At 42.8% G+C, this 23,648-nt stretch overlaps 1 protein-coding gene across 7 annotated transcripts in view; it reads right to left on the reverse strand.

Annotated features, from left to right (window-relative positions):
• Positions 1-255: 255 nt before the first annotated feature.
• LOC121291463 (acetyl-coenzyme A synthetase 2-like, mitochondrial) overlaps positions 256-23,648 on the reverse strand; it is a 65,099-nt gene continuing 41,706 nt past the window's right edge. The window contains exons 9-15 of one of the 7 annotated variants that reach the window (XM_041212699.1): positions 22,460-22,572; positions 18,167-18,293; positions 16,611-16,738; positions 13,772-13,835; positions 10,682-10,773; positions 5,340-5,434; positions 1,702-1,840 (exon numbers count right to left, since the gene is read on the reverse strand). In XM_041212699.1, coding sequence (XP_041068633.1) covers positions 5,369-5,434; positions 10,682-10,773; positions 13,772-13,835; positions 16,611-16,738; positions 18,167-18,293; positions 22,460-22,572 — 590 coding nt within the window. In that variant the 3' untranslated portion in view covers positions 1,702-1,840; positions 5,340-5,368. Of the gene's footprint in view, positions 1,841-5,339; positions 5,462-10,681; positions 10,774-13,767; positions 13,836-16,610; positions 16,739-18,166; positions 18,294-22,459; positions 22,573-23,648 lie in introns of those variants that run through there. The other 6 variants (XR_005946010.1, XM_041212690.1, XM_041212680.1 and 3 more) reach the window with 6 other exon arrangements.

Raw genomic sequence — 23,648 nt, forward strand, 5'->3', positions numbered from 1 at the left:
TCTCATGCCCCTGTAAGCAACATCCCCTGTGACATATTAATTCTCATGGCACCAGCCCATAACGGTGGCTACGACATCCACATACCATTCAGAAACCGCTCTCTTTCTCGCCTGGTTTTACCAGGTTAGAACATGCAGGTACCTATATTGTTTTGCATTCTGAGTGCGCTGTAGCTCTACTGTTTGAGGGTCTGGCTAGAGAGAAATGGGGGAAGAAAATACATTATGATTTATATCTCGGGTTGCTCACAGCAGTGCCTGGGAGATTAATCTTTAATTCTCGGATGCTCCAGAACAATCCAGGATGGTTGGTAACTCTAAAAAGAACAAGGTCAGTCCTCTACACAGTAATGCAATAACAACAAGTTACATTTAAATAGCATCTTTAAGGTATTGAAACATTCCAAGATGCTTCAGAGGAGTGTGAGAAAACAAATTATGACACCAAACCACAGAAACAGGTATTAAGACAGATGAGCAAAAGTTAGTCAAAGAAGTATGTTTTAAGGAGTATCTTAAAAGAGGAAAGCAAGGTAGAGAAAGATGGCGAGATGTAGGAAGGGTATTTCAGAGCTTAGGGCCAGTCAACTGAAGGTTCAATCACCAATGGTGAGACAATTATAATTGGGAATGTACAAGAGGTGAGAATTAGAGGAGCACAGATATCTCAGAGGGTTGTGAGGCTGCAGGAGATTACCGAGATAGAGAGGGGCAAGATTATGGCGGGATTTGAAAACAAAGATGAGAATTTTAAAATCAAGACATTGCTTAACAAGCAGCCAATTTAGGTCAACGAGCAGAGGGGTGATAGTGGAATGGGACTTGCTGCAAATTAAGACACAGGCAATAGAGTTCAGGATGTCCAGTATGATCAAGACACCGGTTTAAACGAAACCTGCTGAAATACAATAATCTTGAGCATTAGTTAGGACTGACCACTTCTGCACTTGCCAGCCCATAATAAGCAGAAAACTGCTGACCTGAGAGAGAACAAGGGCAGAAAATCATTGCTGTTGTTCTTTGTAGAACAAATTCTTATGCAAGTTTGTTTTTTAAAAAGTAATCAGAAATTTATTCACAGGGTTTCTTTGAATTAAACAGAATTCAAGTGCTTTTCAACAGCTTAGATACTAAATGCAATATCTGGCATGGAAATAGACAGGGCCAGGAAAATCCCAAGTCTGATCCCTTATCCATCCCCTGGGAGGGAAATGGCACAGGTCTCATAAGTAGACTTAATATCTTGTGTTATAATGAGAATTAAAAAAAGAGAAACCAGCAAGGCTTCCTAATCATTATCCAGTGAATAATATCTGCTGGAATGTGCGAATGCAGACGGCCAGTTCAGAGCAAGGAATAGACTTGGCTGATGGAAATGGTCTGAACACTGATAACCGGAATCAGGGACCTGACAATAATAATAAAAATATAATAAAAGACACTATAATACAGTTGCAATTGTGTGTCTCCTGGAGAAGGGCCAAGGGGAAAAATTAGGGATGGGAAGGAGTCAGTTCTGCATTTAGAACAAATTCAAAAATACTATTAATCAAAGTTAGCGTTATTAGTTTGTAAATGCAATACAGGAACAATAAACGGCAACAGTATGCAACCAATTGGTGCTGTGTGTGTCAAATTATGGCCTGCTTTATGATTTAAGAGGTCCTAATATTGGTTATTGGTCTTTATATTTTTTGTAGGCTGCAATAATCTCTGCGATGACTTGAGGGTCGTCTAATGTGCTGAGGTCACCCAGATTAGAAGTTTCATTGGTGGCTATTTTCTTCAACACTCGCCTCAGGATCTTCCCGGATCGGGTTTTGGGAAGTCGCTTCACAACCTGAGAATTGGAAACAATAATTACACACAGTCTAAATATAAACAAGAAGCAGGGGGGAGGGGAGAGGCCTTTGGTGACCATAATTGCTTGTTCTGACTAGGTGCATGTGACAGTATGTAATATCAGCAGGCATTCCAGATACAGACAGAAATTAGTACATAGCCTCTCGTGTACCTGATGTGTCGTCATTTGGAAAATGAAGTACTTTCTATTTCCACTGCATTCCCGTTTCATGTAATCATATAGCCAAAAGGAAGCCATTCAGCCCATTGTGCCTGTGTTGGCTTTTTGAAGGAGCTATCCGATTAGTCCCATTCACCCCTGCTCTTTTTCCATAGCCTTGCAAATTTTTCCTTTTCAGGTACACAACCGATTCCCATTAGAAAGTTACTGTTTAATCTGCTTCCTTTTCAGGGTATTGGATTCCAGGTGGCAACAACTCACTTCCCCTTTTGGGGCAGATTTTCCAGGCTGATAGCTTTGGGACCACACTGTCACGATCCAATGGAGTCAGAAGCCCGCACTATGGGTGGAGTCTTCTGCTCTCCTGGTTGTGAGCTTGGAGATGGGAAGGGCATGTAATTAGCCAGATTGATGGTGTACCAGACACCACCACCTTCCTGCCCCGGTGCCTGTTGAGACCATTAAGTGGCCAATTAATGATCACTTAAGGGCATCATCCCACTGCCACTGGTATTAACCAAGCTGCAGGTAGGACTATCACCATGTGGCATGCATTCAGCTAAAACCATGCAGCCAGCTTTTCATCTCTGGGGTAGGGTTCCCTCAAACAAAGGCACTCAGTGCCTGATCAAGGGACTGGACATAAAGAAGCTGGGGAAACAGGGCCACTGAGACTCACCCCCCCCCGCACCCCTCTTCACCACCCACCCCCCCAATTATTACTTACCTGTGGCTTGATCCGCTCTGCAATCCTGGTACTCCAGGGGTGTCCTTCCGGCAGCAGGCACAATCTCTCCAGTGGTGCTGCTGAGCATCAGAGCTGCCGGCCCCTGTTTGGCGAGACATCCGCCCCCAGGATCTTGTTTCCAGGCCTGCCACTGCCTCACCACTGCCTGACTGGCTTGTGGTTTGGCTGGCCTTCCCAAAAAAAGGCACCATGGACCTCTTGCCAGCTTTCCAGTCGGCAGGCGAGAACCCCAACACCTCAACAAGATTCTGCCCCAGGTGATTTTTCCCTGAATTGGCTAATTAATGGCCAGAAGGTGGACGGACCATCTAACTAAGGATGCCAGGTGGGCTCTCCATCCTGGAGAGCCAATAGGAGGCCCTCCAGTACTGAAGTAGCAGCAGACTGCATTTTCAGATCAGTGAGAGAGAGGACACTCCAACTTTTTTAACTTTAAATTTTAAAAAATGGCCTCAGCAGCCAGACCAGAAAGGGGAACCTTCTGAGCATGCCTGGAGCATTAGTATCCCTCAGCCTGCGCTGTGAGGCCACCTTCAGGCAGCTACACTGTTCCCCAACCTCTGGGGGCTCAGAGGCCAACTGGAAAATTCCTGCCAGTGTCTGACAAAAGGCTCTGATAGGCTTTTAACAAAGCTAATTGGCTAACCACTACTTGAGAGTGGCTATCCTTTGCTGACACCCTCCGGCTCCACCCACCCCCAATCATCCCACCTCAACGAAAATGGCCCAGGAATGGGATAAAGGCCGTGCTCTTCCCCAATGGGGCCGAAAGGTTCAGCCCTTAATCTTGTGCCAATTACCTTAAATCTGTGTCCCTGGATTACCCACACACTCCCACCAATTGAAACAGTTTCTCCTTCCTTACTGCATTAAAACCCCTCACAATTTTGAAAGGAAATTTCTGAGGAATGGTGGACTGGGTCAGACACTTCCTGGGGCTATTTCAGCTACTACTGTGCTCCCAGGTAATCTACTACCAACAGACTGTTCAAAACTGATGGGAAATTTCTCCAGCTTCTTGGTATCTTATGTTAAGGGAGGGGTTGGGAAGATATTCAACTGCAGGTTGCCCATTTCTCAGCCAGCAGTTAAAATCGGTGGTGATTGGTGAGGGGAAGAAATTTAAGAAGATTAGAATGTGCTGTTGAGGTCACATTAACTTGCGGTGAACCAGCTCAAACTTTTAAAGTGTGCATCATTATTTCACAGCATGCTTATGGCTGATATATACGATATATTTTAAATTAAAAAGTAAGGGTTGTGCAAATATTGTCTTTGGTGGAATGGTATATGGGAGCTTAGCCCTATTGTTATGGATGACTAGGAACTAGGGTTACGGACCCTCCAGGATTGGCCTGGAGTCTCCAGGAATTGAAGATCAGTCTCCAGGACACTGCTGTGTGCAATCCTGGAGAAAATTCAAAGGGACATTGAAAAATATAGTTTTTTTAAAAATTTCTTTGAACATTTCTCTTTACCAGATATAAAATCATTGAAAATGGAGAAAAAAGGCTGTTTGCTGACAGTCAAGAATCATTCAATTGGGTAACGAGTCTTCTAGTTTTCCAAGTGGCATAGGAAGGCAGTGCATAACAAGGACGGATGTGTCAGCTGACAAGTAGCTGGAGCTTGGGGGCAAGTCATGTAATGAAACCTCTAGGAATGTATTTAATCATAGTTGGCAACCTATGAGGAATACTTCCACTTTTGCTTGTTTCAAATACAAATAATTGTGTATATACACAAGTATACTCCACAAATACTTCATAGATGACAACAGGACAAATGCAAAAGCAGAAAAAATAGATCTGTGACTTGTTGCAGAAAGAAACTGAAGATGAGGGAGTTCCCATGCACCTCCTACTTTTGCCTTTCTGGCGATAGAAGTTACAGATTTGGAAGGTGCTTCACCACACATACAGCAGACACACACTTGTTAAATACAAGTTTTGTGCCCCTCATATTCCCAAAGGAGATGCCAACAAGGAAGGGAGTATTAGCTCATGGTAGATGGTTGCAAAATGGGATATAACAGGTTTTGACTAGTGGAGTGTTGCAAGAATCAATGCTGGGGTCAGCTACTTACAATATATATTAATGACTTAGACAAAGGGACTGAGAATAACGTATCTAAGTTTGCTGATGATACAAAGCAAGGGCAGGGGGATGCTCCCAGCAGACCCCTCACTTATCCTGTGCTGGGTCCCTCGGTCAGGCATTGGGTGCTTTTGAACAAGTAATCAGCCGCCAGCCCTGCTCAGAAGCATACAGGGGAGTGCTGCCGCTGGGTTAATAATGATTCAATTGGCAGCGGGACATGAAGGTCATCCATGGGCTTTGCCATCACAGGATGGCAGAGGCAGGCTCAAAAGGCCATTCAGTCTACTCCTGCTCCTATTCCTTATGTTCTTAAGTTCGCAGAAACAAGAACAAAAACTAGCCTGGCATTGTAGCTCAAGTTCACTCCTTATTTTGCATCAATACTTCACTACTGGAGTCAATGTGTATACCTAGTGCAGTTGCTGTTCATTGACTTGAAAACTTGAAGGAGCAAGGGAAGCCACTCACCAGGATATGATCAGGAACAGCATATTTTGCTATTTTAGATGCAACAGTTGATTTGAGATCTTTAATGATGACCAGTTCAGAAATGATGCAAGTATCTTTCAAAACAACAAAGGCAAATGCAGCTAAAACAAAGCACAAAAAAAATGAGGAAATGCCACATTACATGAATTTGCATTCCAGCATCAAACTTGCATTTAGTTGAAACAACTCGTCATTAACATCGACAACTCAGAAGACATGCTGGCTCAGTCATCAAAAGATGAGGGCCCAGAGTGTGCGTTCAGTCAAGCAAGGGCACTCACCACTAAGCACAAAGTATGCCTCAGTGAATGACAGAGATCTCTCTGGTGAGAAATTCAGGTCAATCACGGAGCAGTGATACTGCAGCTGATTGCAGCATTCTTTACTGGGGTTTCCTAACTGTCCCAGCAGCCAATCATATTAAAGGTTTTTCACAGATACACAAACAAGAAACTAACAGTACTAAAATAAAATGACATTGCAAAATATTTTCATCGAACAAACTAAAGATTGGGGCATACACATGGGGTGAATGTGGAAGCTAAAATATTCTGAGAAAACATTTTTAAGAAATTATTTTTTAAAATTAGCTTTAAAAATCTACTAATTAATAACAACACCACTCCACGATTAAAAAATTATATTTTCTGGGCCAATTTTGTTGTTTATCAAATTTCATTGATCACATGATTTTTTCAATTTAATTAGCAAATACAAATCTCCGAAGCCAAGCGATAGCCTCCTTATTTGCTGAGTTTAAGATGATTAGTCCGCCACTTAGTCCGTAAAGGGGACACTCCTCTGTAATGTACAGCATTGCCTGTGTCTCTCCACACGTGCATAAGGAGTTTATACTGAGGCCCCAGCAGTGGAGGTTGGCTGCACAGGAGCCGTGGCCTGTCCTGAACCTATTTAACAAGGATCACCCTCACTCTGGTAGTTCAAAACCTGCCATTCAACAGATGGGGGTTTGTCACAAGGAATTTATTAGTGGCTTCCTATGTTTCCCATTCATTAATCCAAAGGATGTCTGCTGCTAGATCTTGCTCAGGAACGTTGTTCTATATGGGGCACCGGGATGGAAGGCAGGCAGTAGATGGGTTGAACAGATTATTATGGAGTGGTAAGTGAGGTGCAGCATGGATGGTTTCAACCGGCTTGTGGGCTTTCGTCAATTGGTGGATGTGTGGGGGACCAATGTTTGCGAGGATAGGATAGGTGGGGTATTGAGCGGAGAGTTCCAATTGTTATGTGCATTTTTGCATTCCATTGAATGTCCACAAGATGTGTGTGTGCTGGCTTTTGCCAGACAGTGCACAATAGTCTACTGTAGAGTATGATAGGGCAAGTGCCGTGGTCCAGAGTGTTGTTGGAGCAGCGCCCCATGTAGATCCAGCAAGTTTGATTCGTAGATTGTTTCTAGTTTTGACCTTTGTCTTCTTGGGACATCTGAAGAAAACAGCAACAAAGTCCTATCTAGAGTCACTCGCAAATATGTTGGGTTGGGATCATGCTTTAGTATTTGGCCATCCACGTAGATATGCCATTCTCTTTTGGCCCTGATATTGCGGAGGCAGATATGGTTTTAGAGGGATTCAGTGTGAGACGCCATGTGCTGCAGTAGTCTGTCAACTTTGTAAAGCCTTCATTAAGGGTCTGGTCCAGAGTGCAGAAGGATGGAGCTTGGGTGGCAGAACAGATGTCATCAGCATAGATGAACTTGCAGCATGTGATTGTTGACAGGTCATGAATTCTGAATCGTCTGTTGTGAAGGGGTTTTTCGACAATTACCATAGCCCAGGTTGGAAGCACCCTGGACAGCTTTAGGAGCAGGTCAGTGTGCCACACTGTATTGTAGGCAACTGTGAAGTCAAGTAGCACTATGCCTGTCTTCAGGTTCCTCTGGAAGCCATTTTCGACGTAGATGATGAGTGCCAGAACTTGATCACATGTGCTCCAGACCTTACAGAAACCAGTTTGGTTGACATTAAGGCATGGTCTCTGCTTCCAGAGATATGTATTGCAGGATAATACGGTCAAAAACCTTAAAGCACAGAGAAAGTAATGAAATTGGGCGATAGCCGGCTGCCAAGGTGAGAAAACCAAGTTTCACCTGATAGAAGAAGGTAGAGTTGTAGAGCACTGAGTGCCAGACTACAACTTCAAAATTTCTGCGTTAGCCAGCACATGCCCAACATCCAGAAGTTGGGGTCATTTGGAGAGGGGTAGTGACAGCAAACAGTGATGGTTTGTCATCAACTGTGCACCATCTCCTGCAGCAAAATCTGGACCTAGTAAATAGTTCTAATCATCTTTCCTGATCAGGAATTGTGTAATCAGGGTTTTTTTTTTAATGAGGTGACTATAGCCGTGTTTTAACACAGTAATTCTTTTTTATTCATTCTTAAGATATAGGTGTTGCTGTTAAGGCCTGTATTTTTATTGCCCATCTCTAGTTTCTCCTGAAAAGTAGTGCTGGTGGCCCTCCTTCTTGAACTGCTGCAGTCCTTGTGATTTGTGATGGTTTTGGTACAAATGAGTGGCTTGCTACATCACTTCAGGGGGCAGTTAAAGATCAGCCACATTGGTACGGGACTAGAATCACATATTATAGGCCAGACATGCTAAAGGTGATAAGTTCCCTTCCTTTAAGGACACTGGTGAACTAGACAGGGGGTTTGGGTACTTTACTGAACTCATAACCGACAGCACACTGTCTGTATTGTGGCTCAATCTTCAAGGATTTTAGTCAATCAAGGTATCGTCCAATAAAATAACTTTCAGAGGAACAACTACCTCATTCATAAAAAGCATTCAGGTTAAACGTAATTGAGGTAAGCAGCTTTTTCTCATGAATACAGTCCATGGATGATCCACCATCATCTGGTTTTCTAGATACCATTTTTTTTAAGAGGATAACAATATTGTTTCACTGTTTATCATTAGTTGTGGCTATGGAAGGTGACATGGGAGGGCAAATGATTTGTTTGAAGTCAAGAAATAAAAGCAAGCATCATGCCAGATTGCACAGAAGCACAATATAAATGGATGGGAAGATCCCCTGAAGCAGACTAAGTGTAATAGATACAGCATTAGTTCTCAAGCAGAGTGAAATTCCTCAATTGTGCCCCAACAATGTTCTTCAAACCTATCCTCAGAATTCACGCCATGTATGTTTACTACAACAAATTCAAATGTTGGGATTGACTTCCCAGAGTGTGGAAGGTGCCAGCTACTTGGAAGAAAGATAACTCAAAAATGGCAAAAATAACTCTGAGATAAAAACAAAAAACTGCGGATGCTGGAAATCCAAAACAAAAACAGAATTACCTGGAAAAACTCAGCAGGTCTGGCAGCATCGGCGAGAAGAAAAGAGTTGACGTTTCGAGTCCTCACGACCTGTGGAAGGGTCATGAAGTCTCTATGAAGCTGCTTGTGAACAGACACAAATAAGAAGACCTTACTATTGTTCTTAACCTTGTTCCTTCTGATAGCCTGAAAATGTAGGCACGGCTATCTTCAGGTGTTTTTCTCAGTACCAAGGATCACTTTTTACTCGCTATGATTGAAAAACATCTATCTGTCCATAATATCTGTATGTGGAATTCAACACTAACAAACCCCTACAATTCTAACTGCTTCAAACTTTTTCTTATTTTCTCAGCTCTAAAGCAGAGTCATACAGACTCAAAACATTAACTCTGTTTTTCTCTCTCCATGATGCTGTCAAACCGCTGAGTTTTTCCAGCATTTTCTGTTGTTATTCCTATTTTCCTAATTGGATAATGAAGGGAGGGGTGAATACTGTCAGAGACTGAGAGAGGGGGTGAGCACTGTCGGGGGTGAGGGAAGGGTGAACACTGTTGGGGGGTTGATGGAGGGCCTGAACACTGTCAGGGGGCTGAAGAAAGGGGTGAATACTGTCGGGAGGTTGAGGAAGAGGGCAAATACTGTTGGGGGGTGAGGAAGTGGGTGAATACTGTCAGGGGGAGGGAGGGGTTAAACACTATCAGGGGGTTGAGAGAGGAGCTGAAAACTGGGTGAGGGAGGGGCTGAACACTGTCAGGGGGGAGGGAGGTGGTGAACACTGTCAGGGTGTGAGGGATTGTGTGAACACTGTTGGCGGTTGAGAAAGGGACTGAATACTGTCAGGGGGTGAGGAAGGGGGTGAATACTGTCAAGGGGAGGGAGGGGTTAAACACTATCAGGGGGTTGAGAGAAGGGCTGAACACTGGGTGAGGGAGGGTCTGAACACTGTCAGGGGTGAGGGATTGGGGTGAACACTGTCGGGGGCTGAGAAAGGGGGTGAGGCAGGGGTGAACATTGTCGGGGGTGAATACTGTCAGTCAGTGAGGGTGAAGAGGGGTGAACACTCTTGAAGGGGCTGGACACTATCAGTGGGGAGGGCCAGGGTGAACCCTGTCATGGAGATGGGGTATGTGGTGATCACTGTCGGGGCTGAGGGAGGGGGTGAACACTGTCAGTCAGTGAGGGTGAAGAGGGGTGAATTCTCTTGGGCTGAACGCTGTCATGGGGGTGGGTCGGGGTGGGTTGGGTAGGGGTTGAACACAGTTGGGGGTGAGGGAGGAGTTGAAAACTATCAGGAGGTGAGAGAGGGGTTGAACATTATTTGGATTGGGGGATGGGGTGAAAACCCCCCCTAGACAGATCTTCACCCCATCCCCACCCCTCTGACGGTATCCAATCCCTCCCTCACTCCCCGGCAGTGTTCAACCCCCCACCCCAAACAGTGTTCACCCCCCCCATGACAGGGTTCACCCTGTCCCTCCCCACTGAATAGTGTTAGTGGGGATGAAGAGGGGCAAACACTCTCAGGGTGGCTGAACACTGTCAGTGGAGAGGGACAGGGTGAACACTGTCATGGGAGTGGGGTAGGGGGTGATCACTGTCAGTGGGTGAGGGAGGAATTGAACACTGTCAGGGGTCGAGGATGGGGGTGAATACTGTCGGGGGCTGGGGAGGGAGTGAACACTTAGGGGGTGAGGAAGGGGATGAACACTGTCAGGGGGTGAGGAAGGGGGTTAATACTGTCAGTGGGGGTGAAGAGGAGCGAACACTCTTCGGGGGGCTGAACACTGTCGGGGTGAGGGAGGGGTAAACACTCGGGGGTGAGAGAAGGGGTGAATACTGTCAGGGGGATGAGGGAGGGGGTGAACACTGTCAGGGGGGGTAAACACTGTCAGGGGTTGAACACTGTCAGGGGGGTGAGGGAGGGGTAGCACTGTCAGTGTGGGGAGATTGTGCAGTATCAGGGTTGACAAATACATTTAAAACACTGAGTCAGTGAACTGAAGACAGACCTTAAGGCAGTTAATGGCTGCACAGGAATCACATTCAACAATTGGCTGTCCGACCTCTCGCCCTGCATCCGTGCTGCAGCCAGCATTGAAAGCTGCAAATGATAAATGCGCGGATTAAATTTCAGTCAGCGTCAGGCACACTGACCGAAAGACCTGGGCTAAGATTTTAAACAATCATTTTCAGGACTCAGAGATTATAACATTAGACAGTGCAGAGCAATATGTCAGTGACCTACAATCAGTTCATGAAACAGGCATGGGAAATTTTGGAAGCAGATCGTATTGAGTCATTCAAATGCAAATGAGATTAATTTCTTTCAGGAAATGTCAATTTTTGATATAGTTTGTGTAATTTGCGACATGTGGTGAATGTAACAGGTCTGGGAGCAACTGGTGACCTTGGACCTTTGGCTCCCAAAGTTCTCCAATAGGGGTTTTCCTCACCTTACGTCATAGAGGTCTACAGCACAGAAAAAGGCCCTTCGGCTCATCGAGTCTGTGCCGGTCAAACAAGTACCTAACCTAATCCCATTTTGCAGCAGTAGGCTCATAGCCTTGTATGCCATGGCATCGCAAATGCACATCCAAATACTTCTTAAATGCCTCTACCACCCTTTCAGGTAGTGAGTTCCAGATTCCCACCACCCTCTGGGTGAAAAAATTCTTCCTCCCATCCCCTCCAAACCTCCTCCCCTTACCTTAAATCTATGCCCCCTGGTTATTGATCCCTCCACCAAGGGGAAAAGTTCCTTCCTGTCCACCCTATCTATGCCCTTCATGATTTTATACACCTCAATCTTGTCCCCCCTCAATCTCCTCTGCTCCAGGGAAAATAACCCCAGTCTATCCAATCTCTCTTCATAACTAAAACTCTCCAGCCCAGGCAACATTCTGGTAAATCTCCTCTGCACTCTCTCTAGTGCAATCACATCCTTCCTAAAATTGAAATTTCACCATCTGCCATGGTGGGATCCAAACCCAGGTCCCCAGAGCATTACCCTGGGTCTCTGGAATACCTGTACAGTGACAATGCCACTATGTCAACACCTCCCTGCTTATGTCTGGGTCTGTTATAGATTGCTGATAGAGATTGATTGCTATGATCAGTCAATGACACTACGTAGAACTTGTCTTTTTTCCTGCTAGTTTCTATGTTCTAGTCACTGGACCTGTTTCTGTAACATATGCAAATCACAGGTTATCTGAATAATATTGTACATAAAAGTTCTGCACTGTTATCCGATCTCCACAAACCCCACACTTTCCAAGCTCTTGGTATCAAATAGTCACGTACTGCAATGCTTGTCTCTTCTCTTGTGTATTAAGGAAATAATGTTCATGCCAACAGGTCCTAGTGAAGTTCCATAAGAGAGTTCATTAGGTCAATCTTGTAGTCGTGTCACAACATGTTGCTATTTTCTTTTGAAGCTCTGTCAAAGTTTTATTCCCAGGAATCACATGGATAAAAACCATCCATTCCCATGCTTTGGTTAGTAGATTGTTCATTTGAACAAAAGCCACATTCTTCACCAATTATTCAAGAAATTAGCCCCTTGATTGATTCCACCCAGCTCAGATATGTCATAAAGGCTCATGGTTAATGATGGACACTCTAATATATTTTATAGCAGAATATGGAAGAACATCTGATTTAAGAGTAGGAAGTATAAACATATTTGTTGCAATCCTCTGTGTTGAAAAATTGGTCCTGTTCCTCTTTCATATGCAGTGGATAGGCAGAGGCCATGTTTCAGGTTTGGTTGGATAGGCATTTCGGGGTTCTTAACATAGACAACTCCCTCCAAAAGACATTTTTAAAAATGTTATACAAGATAACAAAGGGAAGGGCTAAAGAACAATTTTGTAAAACACTTTCTGCACTCATTATTGCACCTTGGCAAGAAATAGCAAGAATTTGGGGAAATATTATTTTCTGTATGTAAATATATAATATATGGATAAATGTACTCCTTTACTTACAATATTCAACTGCACTCTTCAGAGAACAGGGACAACACTGTCATGCTGTAAAGAATGTCATTCACCAGAGTACCTAACATTAACACTCCTAATTGAACCAAGCAAAGAGAATGAATTGACTGGTTCTTTAGGACTGTGATTATAAATGTATCACATGAGTATTACCAACTGTTTTATTTAATAGTAGGACAAGTGGAAAAGTATAATTGTACCTCAATGCTAGCACTGTCATCTCTGAGTCAAAGGTTGTGGATTCAAGTCCCACTCCAGCGACACTCTTTAGTACATAATCTAAGCTTCACTTGAGTGCTGAGGGAGTGCTGTACTATCAAAGACTCTCTCTTTTTGATAGGGCTTTAAACTGAGTCCTTTCTGCCATTTCAGGTGGATGTAAAAGATTCCATGGCACTATTTGAAGAAGAGCAATGGAAGATCTCCCTGGTGGCCTGACCATCATTTATCACTCCATCAACATCAGTAAAAAGAGATTATCTGATGATTATCTTAAGTGATGTATGTAGGACTTTATTGAGCACAAATTTGTTGTTCTGTTTCCCACATTACAACAATGACCACACTTCAAAAGTATTTCATTGGCTATGAGTTGTCCTGAGGTTGAGAAAGGTTCTTAAGAAAAAAAGCAAGGCCTTTTTTTCTTTATTTCACAAAGAGGGATAGCAACATACCGTCAACATGCATTCCTTATGTTGCCTAAGGTTCACTGTAAGGCATTAAATGCTTCCAAATAATTAAGGATCCATTTATAAGCAACTAATTCCAGGATACTTTGGCATCGGAATTCTGGAAGGATATCAGGGAAGCAATGGCACCAGAAGCAAAAGTGTTCATATTTTGCACTGAGACCAAATATATTTCCATCACAAGACATAGTTGCAGTTTTCACTTTTGGTCCAAAACAAACTAATTAAAAACTTCCCCAATTTGAAAGTGAGGCAGAGGTAAAACTAAGGTGCTCAATTTAACCTCCTGAGAATTCCACATCACACTAAATAAAATAAAACACTTTACAAATTGTGGATTTTGTTAATTACATTTTGTGTGCCAGACCTGCATCAAGTCAGTTATGTGATTACTGTATATCTCACCTACCTTCCCCTTTCAGATCATGAGGAAAGCCAATCACTGCAGATTCTGGCACATCAGGGTGTTCAGCCTAAAGACCATTTGGACAGAGAAACACCATCTCAATCAATTAACAGGTTCCTTTCCGTCTCCAGTTATTTCTTCTCACAAAGGTGCTGAATAATACCAAGATAACGCTTTACAAGTGGAAATCTTGTGACTCAGTGGGTAGCGTCCCTGCCTCTAAGCCATAAGCTCCAGGACTTGGTTGCAAAGGAAGGTACATTTATCATGTGGCCAAATAGGTTGAGTATCAACCTGCAAATCCTTCCCACACACGCCAATGGCAAGTGGTGAGAGCAGGGAGAGATTCATGGTCAGCCATGTGATGGAAAGAAATTGGAGCCTCTACCATCAATATCCATAGCTCCAGATTACAACATGAATGTGAAAGTGTTGGCACAGAAACTCGGACTCCCTGAGTGAACTGTAACATACCACCACCTCCACTCTTTTATGAGTGCCCCATCCCACCTCATCCAAATTAGCAGATTTTATAGCTCTTTTGAAGCCAACCAAATTAACAAAATGAGGGATAAAGTAAACACAGCTCCTAAGTCAGGTTAGCTATAAAACCAAAGACAAAGTTTAAAGAAAACTTACAAACATCAAATCAAAATGTAATTAAGAGGTCAATAAAACGTCCCAGACCCCACGGTGCCCACCGGGCACGAAAGGCCTCAACGATGCCGGCAGACACCGTGTGCTCCCTTTCCAGGGACACCTGGCCGCGAACGTAGCCACGGAAGAGGGGAAAACAGTCGGATGGGACGACCCCCTCGATTGCCCGCTGCCTGGACCTGTTAATGGCTAACTTGGCCAGGCCCAGGAGCAGGTTCACGAGGAGGTCCTCCTCCTTCCCGGCCCCCCTCCACATCGGGTGCCCGTAAATCAGGAGGGTGAGACTGAAGCACAAACCAGCTTTTATACATGAACCAATACATAAACCTAGACGGTGAGTGTTATATACAGAGACTCTGCAGTACAGAAACAGGCCTTTCAGCCCAACTGATCAAACAACTCCACACAAACTCCCTTCCGCTTCCTTCCAATCCTGTCACAAAGCCCATCTATTCTGTCCTCCCTCACGTACAAATCAAGCCACACCTGAAATGCATCAATGCCATCTACTTCAACCAATCCATATGGCACATTTTCATCACTCTGTATGTAAAGAAATTCCTCCTAAATGTTTTATTTAACCTGTTAGCGGCTATCTTATATTTATATTCCTGGTTCCAGACCTGGTTTGTCCAACCCGTGGCCGCCCGGATTGATTGGTGAAAATGTTGGTAAGAAGGGTCAGTGAGTTTGAAGATTTCTGCAGGGGACTGCTCCTCCAATCACAGCCTGTTTCTCTCCTGCGTTTGCTCAACAGTGAGCCTATCAGCAACAGAAATGGGAGACAAACTGGCTGTGATTGGAGGAGCAGCGAACACCGGGAACTGCGAGTATGTGATGATAGAGAGACTTTGGAGCGCTTTGGGCCTCCATTCACCATGTTTTTCCCTGGCTCTGGCCGCTTCCCTCCCAGATCCCTCCCGGCTCCAGCACCATCCCGGGCAAGTTTGAGAGTACAGGCGGGAGGACAGGGGATGTGTGAATGCGGGCAAGGGAATGTGTGGTTGAGTGTATGTTTCTTTTCACATATCAGCTTTTTTTTTTTTGAAAATTCATGTTTAATATTGTTCCAGACCTTATCTTTCCGAAATTTGCCCATTCACCCCACTGCCCCCGACCCCAACCCCAGTGTGAGAAAAATTTGAAATCTGCTCCCCCATTCAAAAAGGTCGGACAGGCCTGTCCTAGATTTAGCTAAACGTGGAAACCATTTCTCCATATCCATATCCACCCTATTAAACTTTCATAATATTAAAAACCTCTATCAGGCCTGCTCTTTGTCTGCATTCACATTCGCCCAGTTAGTGGATAGCATCAGGAGCAGATAGCCAGAATAATTTTCTCCTACTTAACACTGGTGTCCTGAAGCCAACTGCAATATCCTAACTGTCGCAGTTGAGATCAGCAATGCTGAGAATGGATAGGGATCAAACCTGGGGCCTTATCAATATGTGTAGCCCTGCTACACTTTGTATAAATTAGTGGGTTATCATAGGAGCCCAAAGTTTCATTTTCAAATGTTGATGTTGCAAATCTGTTAGGTTTGAGCAAAGTGCTGTCTTCATTTGTGTGACGCTAATATGGTTCCATACACATGCTCAGGTCACATTTATTTTCCTAATTTTCTACCCTGTCCTGATGCTGGAGAACAGTATCATACCATCTGGAACATGGAAGTGCTTTGTCACAAATCGAGAAGCAGAGCCGATCCAGTACTGGATCCACGGGGACAGCCGATCCAGTACTGGATCCACGGGGACTGCCGATCCAGTACTGCGTGCATTGAGATAGGCCAGCAACTCCATGAATCCAGTGGTTAATCAGTTAGACCTGTATATCACATACCCAATCTACTCAGCCCATGAACTCATAACTTCATTAACTACACCAATAAAAGTAGATCATGACTGACTTGCACTTCAAGTTAATTTACCCCCTATTTGCTTATATTCTTTGATAACCTTGTCTTTCTTTGATAACCTTGCCTATTAAAAGTCTTTAGATATCATCAAGGCCTGACTGCAACTTTAGTCCAAGGCCCAAACAAGTGAGGAGGCTGACTTATTTCTAATGAATCTGTGCTGTACCATTTCTATCCAGAGGTTCAGTTCCCAACACATGGATATCCAAGTCAGTGATATATATTCTGTGCACTCACATTTGGTCATTTATGCCAGGTTCTTACCAGAGCATCCTCTATCTCAGCTGTACCCAGCCTGTGCCCGCTGATGTTAATTATGTCATCCATTCGGCCAGTGATCTGGTAATAGCCTTCCTCTGACCTGTATGCACCATCGCCAGTGAAGTAACAGCCTGAAAAGAGATGGATAATAGACATGTAAGGTGTATGTGCATTCAGTAATCTGCTGCTTGGAGCAGAGACTTCACAGTTGTGCTCCTTCTCAATGTGTCTCAAGGTCATTGCTATCTTCCAGGAATGTGGATATACAAAATGGATTGTGACAAAGATTTTTAAAGGAGTAGCATTGTATAGTTTTTTTCACAATATCATTGTGTTCAAAGTACTAACTTAATAGCAAGATCTACTGCTGTTTAGAAAGTACTGGAATTTTACTTGTGATTTATTGCATTACCAGAGCTATTGAACTCATGCTTTACAGCAGTAGGAGTGGCAAATTCATAAGAAGATCAATGTGGCCTCCAATCCTGCATGGTTCAAAGATCAGGAACAGGAACCTCTCCCAGATAGACTCAGTTTATTGACTTGGCCCAGATTTTTATACTTTATTGAAAACTAACCACCTGATTTACAACTTCTGCCAACAGAGATTTTGGATTAATAATGAGGCATGAATCTTTCAGTTAACCATTGTGTGAAAGTATAATTCAATTTGATATTTGATGAAAACAGCATATCTAGTACCAGTGTAAGGGGTGTAGGGTTTTAGCTTCTGAGTTTCTGATCTCAGCCGCAGGAGTGAGAGTTTTCTTACAAGGTAGATGTAATCTAGATGGCCTCATCCCTCCCCTTCTCTGTAATCTCCTCCAACCCTTCAATGTTTTGAAAACTCTGCATCCCTCCATTTCTTGCCGCCTGTGCATTGCAAACTTCCTTCACTTTTGCATTAATAGCCATGCCTTCAGCTATCTAGCTAAGCTCTGGAATTCTCTTCCTAAACCTCTCAATCTCTTTACCTCTCCTCCTTTATGTCGCTTCTTAAACTCTCCCTCTTTGACGAAGCTTTTGGTTGCTTGTCTCTGTTTCAATTTTTATTTGATGACACTTCTGTTTTTACTACGTTAATGATGCTACATAACTGCAAATAGTTGTAAGCTATAAAAAGATCACATTTTCCCTCTAGTTCTTTTGGCAAGTACCATAAATCTCTGGTTACTGAGTCTGCTGCCAGTGGAAACAGTTTTTCTTTATTTACTCTTTCAAAACCTCAGACAGTATTGAATGCCTCTGCTGAATCTCCCCTTATCCTTTTCTGCTCGAAGGAGAACAATCCTAGCTTCTCTACAAAACTGAATTCCCTCATCTCTGGTTTCACTCTGGTAAATCTCCTCTGCATCCTCTTAATGTTATACTTTTCCACCTGAAGATTTTGCTGAAATAGCCAATGAAAGAGGTAAAGGTTCCTTTCAAACCCAATAATGTGGAAAAGGGAGATTGGCAATCTATAGTGCATATCAGTTACCTTAGTGGCAAATAACTGAGAAGTGTATGTCTGTAAAAGTATATAAGGATGATTTTCTCCGAAAATATTGATGTCTTACCTGGATATTTTTTGAAATATGAATTCAAGAATCTTGGATGATCCCCATAGATAGTTCTGGCAATGCTAGGCCAAGGTTTTGTGATACAGAGGGCACCAGTAACATCCTTTCCCTCCAGACGATTACCCTGTATATAGGTACATAAGTATTCATTATTAATCAAGGATGATAGCAAAACTCAGAGGGCACATCAATCAGGAAAGATGGTACAGGTTGGAGCTCTTTTCTTTAGAAAACAGGAGTTTGAGAGGTGACCTGAAAGGGGTCTTTAAAATTATGACAGATTTACATAGAATTTTACAGCACAGAAACAGGCCATTCAGCCCAAATGATCAAAGTTGTATTTACACTCCACAAGAGCCTCCTCACACCATAATTCATTTAACTCTGTCATCACATTGTTTGATTGTTTTCTCCCTCAACTACTTACCTCTAGCTTCCCATTAAATGCATATATGCTATTCAGCTCAACCACTCTTTGTGGCAACGCGAACCACCTTCTAAACATGCTTTAGATAAAGAAGTTTCTACTGAACTCCTTATTAGATTTATTAGTGACTATCTTGCATTTACACCCCCTAGTTTTTGATTCCCCCCCACAAGTGAAAGCAACACAAAGGACATCTACTCTATCAAGCCTCCTTCATAATTCAAAAGACCTCTTAGGCAACTCCACAGTTTATTGTTTTCTAGTGAAATGTGCCACAGCTTTTTCAGCCTTTTCTGATAGTTAAAACCTCTTAGTTCTGGTTTCATCCTTGTAAATCTTTTTTGCGTTTTGCCCAGGGTTGACATAGAGAAGATGTTTCCACTTCTCAGTGATTGCAAAACTAGGGACAATCAATATAACTAGGTGCCATCGCTAATAAATCCAATCAAAATTAAGAAGAAACAAAGGGGTGAAAGGTTATCATGGTAGGCGGGAGGTTACAATCAGATCAGCCATGATCTCACTGAATGGCGGAGCAGGCTTGAGAGGCCAAATGGCCTATTCCTGCTCCTAATTCGTATGTACTTTATTCTGAGAGTGGTGAGAATGTGGAACTCACTACCAAAAGGTGTGGTTGAGTTGAATAGCATATATACTTTTAAGGGGAAGCTAGAGGTAAGCACTTGAGGGAGAAAGCAATCGAATGATGTGCTCATGGAATTAGATGAATTATGGTGGGAGGTGGCTCTTGTGGAGTATAAATACCAGCATAGATCAGTTGGGCCAAATGGCCTGTTCCTGTGCTGTAAAGTTGGATGTAATTCTATATTCAGAGCTTCTTTCAGGAAAGGGTCTGTGTACAGGCATAGAATTACACAATGTTTCTCTTGTGCCTTAAAGGAAAGAAAGGCTTGCATTTATATCGCACCTTTCACAACCTCAGGACATCCCAAACCACTTTACAGCTAAAGGAATACTTTTTAACTCTAATCATTTTTGTAAAGTGGGAAAAATGGAGCTAATTTGTGTACAGCAAGGAATTCACTCTGCTGTTCTTCAAAATAGTGCCGTGGGGTCTTTTACACCCACATGAGAGGCTGGGAGGGGGCTCTTGGTTTAACATTTTATCTGAAAGATGGCTCCTCTAATAGTGAAGAACACCCTCAGTACTGTACTGAGATGTCACCCTAGATCTTGTGCTCAAATCACTGGAGTGGGCTTGAACCCCAGCCTTCTGACTCAGGCGAAACTGCTGAGTCATGGCTGAGTTTAACCATGAGTATCTGAATTCCACTGGCCAAGGATTCCCTACTTCAAGAAACTTCAGTTCCCTTGTGGAATATCAGCCAGGTTTGCCATTCATGATTGTCATCCAATGACACTTGCTGAAAGTGTACAAGTGGTGTCAGGACTGGGCATTGCTGTCGATGCTGCTCGTTATCAAATAACCAACTAAAGCTTCATATCAAGGCCACATTATGAATGAATGTTTGGGGAAAGCAAGGCTCCCAGTAAATATAGTAATTACCCCAATAGAGATTCAGTTTTCTCCCATAATGCTGTTGGGGCAACTCACAAAGTTCATTTCGACAGCTTCTCCTAGCCCCGTAAACTCCTAACTTGAACCAATAACGCCTTGCCTTCACCATCTCTAGAATTCCCTACCTAATTTCATAATAAAAGCACCATCAGCAGATGGACTACAATGGTTTCACAAGAAGGTCCACCACTATCACTTTCTCAGAGCAACCAGGGATGGGCCTTTCCACCGATGTCCACATTCTGAGTATAGATTTTTTGAAAGTGCTTGACTGAAAGCTGCATGTCAACAATTATTTTCAGTCTAGGAACTTAGCTGAGAAGCTAGACCTTAACTAGCAGTATACATGTCTGACAGCATCTGTGGAGAGAGAAGAACAAAGAAGGGTCATATGGACTCAAAACATTAACTTTGTTTCTCTCTCTCCACAGATGCTGTCAGACCTGCTGAATTTTTCCAGCATTTTCTGTTTTTGTTTCAGATTTCCATCATCCACAGTATTTTGCTTTTAGCTATATAACATACCTGGTTGATGGGGGGTCAAATATTCGACTATTAATGCCTTGTGATGTAACATACAGGATCACAACATTAAAGAGTAAACTTTCATCTTCACCACCTGGTAACAGCATAGTGAAGTAGAACTCTCACCCACTGTAAAACAGGCTCAACTTTCATCCAATTGAAATCAGCACATATATGATAGTCCTAACAGAAATATAATTGGTAAAATAACAATGCGATAAGACATTGAGTACTTGATTATAAGTTGTTGAACACTGAGCTTATTCCTGTTATGACTGGGATCTGCACAACTCTCTCAGTCCCAGAGTGTCACAATGAGAAAGGGCTGCTTCTTCTAATAAAGTCACTACGATTTGCACTTGCAATATTTGTGCTTTATTTTACCCACATCTCGTTGTATAATTAAGCTGCATTCATCAGCCTGATGCTGGTCATCTTCTAACATGCATGCTCATAGGCAGTATATTTTTCTGCAGGCCTTTCTATATTAGTAGCCCACTCCCTCCATGTTCACATTATCCTCCTCAATTAGAGAAGGAGGTTTCTTCACTACCACAATCAATGCTATTCTTGCTTGCATTTCAAAGGGTGCTTTTTTTTTTACAACAAAGAATAGAATTTTACCCAGTCAACCTTCTCTCCCTTTGATCCAGCGAAGAATTGCTGACATTTCTACAGGGGAAAGCTTACTGGCACTGTGTGTTATGTTACAGACAGGAGAGGGGTTAATTTAGACAACACTAATTTCTCCTCTCATCTCCCACCCATAAACAGAAAGGTGTTTTGATTTACATCCACCTTTATAAGCAGTGGCGTATTTTTGGTGTGATCCAATTTCTATTAACAACCCCACAGCAAACTCAAGATAGGATGAACTCAAAGGGTTAGTTTATTTGCACACACTCAAATGCGGGGTGGGAGGGGGTCGCAATGTTTCCCCTTTTGTAGTCCTAGAATAAAAGAGGAATAGATAAAAGAAAGATTTACAGTGCAGGGACCACAGAGAAAAGAAATGGTGTTTCACATGAATTCCAGAGTCCAGAATCAAATGAGGTATTCCTTCACAGAGATTGGCAGGTTGAAACCCGATGCTGTATAATTCACTTTACCAGTGGTGTTGACTTCACATGATGAGATGGGCATGCAGGGATGAATCAGTCTTGTAGGTGATAGTACAGAATTCCAAGTAATAGCAGTGTAGATGGGTGCCAAGTATCCAAATCTGGGCAGAGCCCTTTTTCTGTGAGGCTGCTTGTAGGATGGTAAATTGCAGCCTGAGATTTTGCAGTACAGCATGACAAAATACTGGTTACACAAGCTAGCGGTCCATGTCACATGACTCCCTCTCCATGCTATCTTTGACAAGGGATGTGTATTCCTTGTCTGGGTCCCCAAGATTGTTAAATGTCCTAGCCATTAAGAATTGAAAGGAAAGTTGCGGAGGTCTTTATCCTAGCAGACAAGTAGACTCCGGTTGGCTAGTCTGGGTTCTGAAATGCAGATAGCCTTTGTATAGTTCTCTTTGAATGTGGTCTGTGCAGCCCACTGTCAGGTGGCTCCTTTTGTTCGAGGGTCACAGATAGACCTGGCTCCAGCCATTTTAAAAAGGCCTTTGTCCAGTTTTTAAGTTTTTAGAAATATAGCCATGAGGTTATTTCTGAATCAGTCTTGTAGGCAATGGTACAGAATTTCCAGTAGTAGCAGTGTAGATTAGGGGTGAGATCTTAGTCCCCTCACAGTAAATTTCCTGCATTACACTAGAATCACTCATGTTATTAAACTTTAACTGAAGACTTACCTTCTCATCCATTAGAGCAAGTTGGATCCCAAACAATGGTCTCATAGCCATAGAAGGCAAAATCTCTGCTCCTTCCTCTGAAGGCCGTGGAGAGATACATACTCCACCTGTTTCTGTTCATAAATGAAAGGAAATATATTGAGATTCAAACCTAAATGATCTCAATATGCCAGATCACTGAAACATGATAGAAAGTGATGACAATATTCAATCTCCTTGACAAGAGCTGTCAGCTTTTTGGACCAGATTTTACTATAAAATTTAGTTTACTGATGATCTCTTTAACCAACTAATAAAACATTGGCCTGGATTTTTACAGAGTCATGGAGATTCAGGGGACTTCCAAAATGGCAGGCAGGACCAGGATCCAGAAATCCCTTCCCAATTTCTGACAGACTCTATTTTTGCCAGAGGTGGGGTATGGAGCAGGGGCAGAATGTGACCCCATGTGGGAATCCCGACTTAGCAGAGCCATTTGAGCTTAGTACTAAGTTCCAAATGTGAAAGTTATGAATCTTTAGAGAAATCATAAATGCTCCTGAAGGGTGAATATGGTCTGTAGAGCTATCAAGTTATTTGAATCCCTAGCCCTTTAAGAATTAAAATAAAGTACTGCCTGCTTGTGTTTGACAGTGTTAAAAAATCTGTTCTATCTGTTTCAATGCTATTTGTTGACATAACCTTATAGCTATCATTACAGAATTATTAATGTTTGGCAGATTTCCACAAACTATCATTATCACAGTTGGGGTGGGCGTTGCAAGTTGACAGTTTGATTGACAGCTCAAAGAAGTTATTAAATGATTAGTTGTTTTTGATGTGGGATTGTGCATACAAGTTTGTTTGTTTTGATAAGGTAAGTCTTTAGTTAAAGTTCAATAACATGAGTAATTCTAGTGTAATGCAGGAACTATATTGTGAGGGGACTAAGACCTCACCCCCATCTACACTGTTACTACTGGGAATTCTGTACCAGCAACTACAAGACTGATTCAGAAATAGCCTCATGGCTTTTTCTAAAATTTTAAAAACTGGACAAAGACCTTTCAAAATGGCTGAACCTATGTCTGTCTGTGACCCTAAAAAAAAAGAGACACCTGACAGCATCAAAGAAACTAACACCTCATTATCTTTGAAGAGATACTAACGACCTCTCTGTGGGCTGCACAGACCAAATCCAAAGAGAACT

This window comes from Carcharodon carcharias, chromosome 2 (genome assembly GCF_017639515.1).
Source record: "Carcharodon carcharias isolate sCarCar2 chromosome 2, sCarCar2.pri, whole genome shotgun sequence".
Classification (NCBI taxonomy): Eukaryota; Metazoa; Chordata; class Chondrichthyes; order Lamniformes; family Lamnidae; genus Carcharodon; species Carcharodon carcharias.